Below are 6,062 nucleotides of genomic sequence, written 5' to 3'. Positions count from 1 at the left end.
AATTTAAATCTTGGACCCACAAAACTGATGCTGTTCAACGTCGTGCAACACCGAAATGGTGTCGACCGACCGTCGGTTGGAAGGAAAACAGATGCCCACGCTGAGGAGAAAGCATTGACACCTGATCGACACCTGATGCTCTTACCATATTAGACGTTATACAAATACAAATTACAAAATATAAATTATTACTGTAGTAGTATCCATAAGTCTTTAGTTTTTTATAATTTGGTGGGAACCGAGTGTTTAATACTCCGTATTTACAAATGAAAAACAGAGAAATGTATGTTTATGTGGGGACAAAGTTAGGAGAAATCGATGATGGATTGTGAGACGCACAAAGCCGACATATGGGTCCCACATTCCACCATTCCCACACCCAAATGTTTTCATTTTGTTGCACCAAATTCATCATAATCCCCTGTTTACTACACCCCTCTTTCTTTCTTTCATCAAAGCTTCAATCTTTCTTTGTAAAAATTCAATCTTTTTATCAAGTTTTAATCTTTCTTGAAAAATGAACGTTACCCTTGGTTTATTAGGCCATACCGGTGATGGTGGTGGTGGCGGTGGTGATGGGGTGCCTTCTGATGGGTCAACCACCGCTAAGTCAATTTTGACTCGGTCAAAAGGAAATAATACTACAGTTATGTCTACTTCTGAGGTCAATTCATCATACCCTGATGAGAATTCTGATGGTCTTGAATTGGGGCTTGGGTTAAGTATTGGTGGTTGTGGTGGGTTAAAGTCTAAAGGGGTGGTGGTGGCTAATGGTGGTTGGGGTCAATATGCAAGAATCTTGACTGCAAAAGATTTCCAAATTTCTAAACCCAAACCTAATTCTAGTTCTTCATCATCTTCTGTTAATATCCCAAATTCATCTACCTCTGGTACTAAAAGAACTGCTACTGATTCTGTTTCTCCTCCTAATGGTACTAGGTATGAATTTATTTACATATCTAGTTATTTCGGTTGCTTGTTTTTAGAGAAAACCCATAATTTTTTATTTTTTGTATACTTGTGTTTTAATTTTTTTATTATAAAAGTTTGGATTTGATGCTTGTGTTATGCTTTTATTATCTTCAATTTTTATTTTATCCCCCCTTTGAAAAGAAGAAGATGCATGTTTATTTTTTTGAACCTATTGGAACCCTATGGGTCTATACTTTAGTTTGTGTGTGTGAATCTTTGGAAAAAATTCATCAATCACACATTTGTTTTAGGGAGGGGGTGTGTATGATGTGTGTCTGAATCTCTATACAGTAGTAAGAAAACTGATTATGGACATAAATGATTTTTCTAACAATAGTCCTTACTTGAAGGTCCAAAAAAAACTTGTAAAATCGCCATATAAAAGTCAGCATCAACCGTTTTGTACAACACATTAATGAATCTTAAGACACGAGAAGGGGGTGTATGATATGTGTGTGTGTGTGTGTGTGTGTGTGTGTGTGTGACTCTTTATACAGTAGTAAGAATACCGATTGACATAAATGTATAATTACTATGGATTTTTATAACGATAGCCTTTAAGGACTGCTGTGAATGTTCAAAAAAATAAAAAATAAAAATAAAAACTTGGTACTTTTTCTTACGACAACATTAAGGGCTATCGTAAGAAAAATCCAATTACTATTTATAAGTTTAAGAACATGTTCATATTGCTTATTTACTTATCTGATTAAAATCCTTTGAGCCACAAGAAACATATTGAAAACTGACATGAAACCTTTTTTTTAGTGTAATTGTGTGAATCTTGAAAGATCATAATTCTTCATGATCTTTTACTTAATGATTTAATTGTTTTTGGATTTTGTGCCATATATAATGAGTCTAATTTGTGTTTTGAAATTGTGTAATTGAAGTGTTGTTGGATGGCCTCCTGTAAGTAAAGCCAGGATTCCGAGTTTGGCTAACCAGATCAAGTCACCAACCGTAAACCTCATGACAACAACCGAACAAAACAAAAGCAATAACAGAACAATTGGAATGAAAAATTATTCTAATGAAAGAAAAGTGATCTCCAACACGAAGTATCGGTCAGTAAAAGTCAACATGGATGGAAGCCCGATTGGAAGGAAAGTTGATCTCAATGCTCACACCTCTTATGAGATGTTGGCTCTAACATTAGAAGAAATGTTCTTGGGAAGAAGTAAGTATAGCCCATTTCATTTAAGTTTTTCACTTGATGTTGCTGTTCGTAACAATAAAAGTTTGTTTCTTGATCTCTTTAACTTAATTTAGGTTTTGCTTGATTTTGAATCTTGTGTTGACACATCTATTAAACTTTGATTTGCTTAGATAATTAAATGATTTAGTCATCATTGTTTATATGTTTAGGGTTAGTCACAGATGCAGCAAGACCTTCAAGATTATTGGATGCAACATCTGAATTTGTTCTAACTTATGAAGACAAAGATGGAGATTGTATGCTTGTTGGAGATGTTCCTTGGCAGTATGATTTCTTAACTTTCACTTTTTTATATACTAAGCAGCAGAATAAAATAAACAGAAAATAGGTTGAGGAAACGGGTCAAATGGGTTTAAAGTCACTTAAAATACATATATGTGATGCATAACCCTCTTAAATCATCTTACATTATTGAAATAATATAAATTTTGTACCATATTGGACTTACTATAAATATAAATGTGTAAATTAAAGATCAATACTTGTGGACAAAACCAGTTTTGGGCCAAGCCAACCAATCTTATCTATTTACGTACATCAAAATTACCCATTTTGACCCATTTCAAAAACTGACAGACCCATTTACAGGGGAAATCCTATGTATTACCCAGTGGGGTCCTGTGACATCACTAGTTTGATTTTTTTAGTAAAGTAACCTTTAAATTGCATAGAACTCCGCTAAATTTAAATAAATGACCCCATATATATCTGTAGGATCTATGATTTTTTCTGAAGGTAAACAACCACCAAAATAACATTAAAATATAATTAGCTTTGAAAAATAATTCGGGACCCCTTTGAGTTTTAATCCTGGATTCGTCACTACCCATCTATATTCTAATATTCCACATCTAAATTGTTTGGACAAAGTTTGACATGTGCTTCGCAAATCTGATTTCACAGGATGTTTCTTAGCTCGGTTAAGAGGCTGCGTATCATGATAAACTCGGAGTCTAATGAGCTAAGCTCTGAATTTTCAGCAAAGCAACACGAGTAACAGAACTGATTCTGTGTAATGATATACATATATAAACTTTTTTGGTTAGATGAACTAGAGCCAAGTTCGTTTTGGTTAAATGGTAAAAAAAAAAGAGTATTGGTTTGGTCGATGCGTTTGGTTTTTTGTTTTTGGGTGTCTCGGGTGAGATCCGGTTTAAAGCATCTAGTTGCTGGTGCTAGTATATTAGTAAAGCATACATAATGCACAAGTCACTGATAGTTCAAGTTTTATGATATTTTGTAACTATGGAAATTTACTATGAATGAATGAATGAATGAATTAGGGTTTCTCTGTTTATTTGTGTAGTCTTGTATGGATTCCTTCCATCATCAGCTGGTTCAAAATACAGGTTTTGTATAGCCTCTTTTGTATTTGTGTTATTGTTACTTTTTATTCCGCAGCACTCCTGCTAGGTCTATAATGTATTATATACAGGGGAAAGGGAGAAAAAAGATGCTACCAATCTTTATAAGATTTATAATTTCGGATACAGACTTTTGCTGAATGAGATTGTCGGTTCATTTAAAATTCTCGAGCTCGATCTTGGCTCGTTTCGAGCCTAGTATATCTTGGCTCGTTTCGAGCCTAGTGTATAAAGCATTTCGAGCCTAGTATGTATAGCTGGCCCGCTTGTTTGGTATAATAAAAGATTGAGCTCGAATAGTTTATTTCATAATTATATATTTATTTTATTACCGTTTTGTTCATTTGTGATACTTATTTATGTTTTGTGTAATTTATGCTGAGCATAACGCCTAAGATTATGTTTAAGTATATCATATATAATTTAATTACATTCTTATAACTTGTCATGAATAAATATTAATATTAAAATTTTATAAGAAAAGTGGATATTAAAAATGAATGTTTATACTTTATAATTAATTAAACAAAGTTTATAAATTTAAGTATGGTATGCTTAACGTAGCTTTTTAGGGTTACGTTTAGCATTGTCATTTTATAATTTTGAATGAGCAGTAGATAGATATATACTTTGTTTATACACGTTGTTGGGTGCCTCTATATTCATGATAGTTTGGGTATATCTTTTGCTCTATTTGAGATGGTAAACCAATCAACGTAGACTAATCAGGTTAATTAGTGTTTTAGATCATAGTTGAACCAGATTAATTTGTGTCTTAGATAAGGGTTGAAGTTCAATCATACATGTTTACTTTTGATGATAAAGCATTCATCCATGACTTAGGTGGTGTTTGTTTTTTTAGTTTGCATATCATATTATGTCTTATATCAGCGCGCCCATAGACAATTTTGTTACACGCTGTTTGTTTTTTTGAAGACATATGATAAAATAATGTTTTATTCTGTCTGTGAACTCGCAAACATAGAAATATATACTCCTAAATGTTGCAGAAAGAATTAAGTTATTTTGCAGGCATAAAAATAAACGATCTTCACTATTCTATCACATCTTATTGCAGGGTATTACTTAATAAATACAGTAATATAAATGTTATATTGAAATATATCATCATTATTGACTTTTCAAGATTCGAATTTATGAATTTGTAACACAAGTACATAACTAACACCGAGTCATGATGGGGAAGGTAAACATGGATAACGGGTATGTTTGGTTACAAGTTTTTTTTAGAGCTTTTGGAGTTTTTGTGTATATAGGAATGTGTATATATTTGTGGTACGTTTTGCTTTTAAACCTGTACATTGTATTTATTAGTTCACAGTAATTGAACTATGAACACCAGACTCTCACTTAAACAATAAATATGAATTATTAGTGCAGAAATTGAGAGAACACGATAATAGAATAGAAGACTAATGATATTGATCGTGTAAAAAGTACATCCTCAAATCAAACCATACGTCCCTATTAGTTCACAGATAAACACCAAATCTGGAGATTTGGTTTCCAAAACTACTTCGCTATAAATAAGGAAAAGATAAACTAAAAATCAAACAAATTAGCTATTAATTCAAAAGTCAATTCCGGAGATAAAACTGAATCTTCAAAACATATCTTCTTAAACTTTAAGTATATCTCCAGAATAATCTTTAGCTTTGGCTTCAAGAAAACTTCAACCGTTGACTTCAGCAAATTCCAAAGTCTGCAACTTCAGACTCTAAATCTCCAGATTCTAAAATCTTCAAAATACTTTTGACTCATCAGATTTTCATTTTCCCAACAATCTCCCCCTATCTGATGATGTCAAAACAACCTGTACACCTAATTAACCACCTTAGCATACTCCTTTTCAATAAGCTTACACTTGCTCTTAATGTGAGGAATTTTCTTCAACATATTCAGCTTGCTATACAAGTGTTTCAACAATTGCACCCTGAAAGGAAATGTTTGCTCTGTTTCACACCTGGACAAAAGATTAATCAACATATCAATGCTTGCCTCTTCAAACTGATCACACCTAATCAACATCTTTTGATTTCCAGTAGTCTTTATCATCAAGCCATCCAAGTGTTCAACATACTTGTTATCAACAAACTCCAAATGCTCAGGAACAGCATATCTTTCAATATGTCCCTTAACTCTTCTCTTTTTCATTCCCAGGTTAAAAGTTTCACAAAACACTTCATAATCTTTAGTACTGATGAATCCTTCTTCAAACACCAAGTGAACCAACATGCACACTCTCTTTAACACTTCATTCACAATAACTTGATCCCCTGCATACTCCTTGATACAAACAGCTATGCCTCTCCATTCACAAAAATCTAAACGAACAATTTGATTCATTTTAACTCTTAACCTTCTGTCTGGCAAATGAGCCATTGTTAACAGCAAAATCACACCTTCAAACTCAGATTTTTTAACCTCAACTTTCACAACATCACCATCATATCTTCTTAATCTGAACCTCTTGTTCATCTGAGCCC

General features: G+C 32.9%; 1 protein-coding gene across 1 annotated transcript; it reads left to right on the top strand.

Annotated features, from left to right (window-relative positions):
* The first annotated feature begins 317 nt into the window (after positions 1–317).
* LOC139899222 (auxin-responsive protein IAA12-like) lies at positions 318–3,488 on the top strand. Its single transcript, XM_071882043.1, has 4 exons — positions 318–939; positions 1,866–2,152; positions 2,341–2,455; positions 3,095–3,488. Exons 1-4 carry the CDS (start codon positions 518–520, stop codon positions 3,186–3,188), a joined length of 918 nt encoding a protein of 305 aa, XP_071738144.1. The 5' UTR covers positions 318–517; the 3' UTR covers positions 3,189–3,488.
* The last annotated feature ends 2,574 nt before the right edge of the window (positions 3,489–6,062 follow it).

This window comes from Rutidosis leptorrhynchoides, chromosome 3, assembly GCF_046630445.1.
Source record: "Rutidosis leptorrhynchoides isolate AG116_Rl617_1_P2 chromosome 3, CSIRO_AGI_Rlap_v1, whole genome shotgun sequence".
In the NCBI taxonomy this organism is placed as follows: Eukaryota; Viridiplantae; Streptophyta; class Magnoliopsida; order Asterales; family Asteraceae; genus Rutidosis; species Rutidosis leptorrhynchoides.
Note: the sequence above shows the minus strand (reverse complement) of the source record. Positions and strands in the feature narration are given on the sequence as shown.

Coding starts and splice junctions, on each gene's coding strand:
- LOC139899222 (XM_071882043.1), top strand. CDS start 518: ATGAACGTTACCCTTGGTTTATTAGGCCATACCGGTGATGGTGGTGGT. Junction 940..1,865: donor TCTCCTCCTAATGGTACTAG/GTATGAATTTAT, acceptor GTGTAATTGAAG/TGTTGTTGGATGGCCTCCTG. Junction 2,153..2,340: donor AGAAATGTTCTTGGGAAGAA/GTAAGTATAGCC, acceptor TTATATGTTTAG/GGTTAGTCACAGATGCAGCA.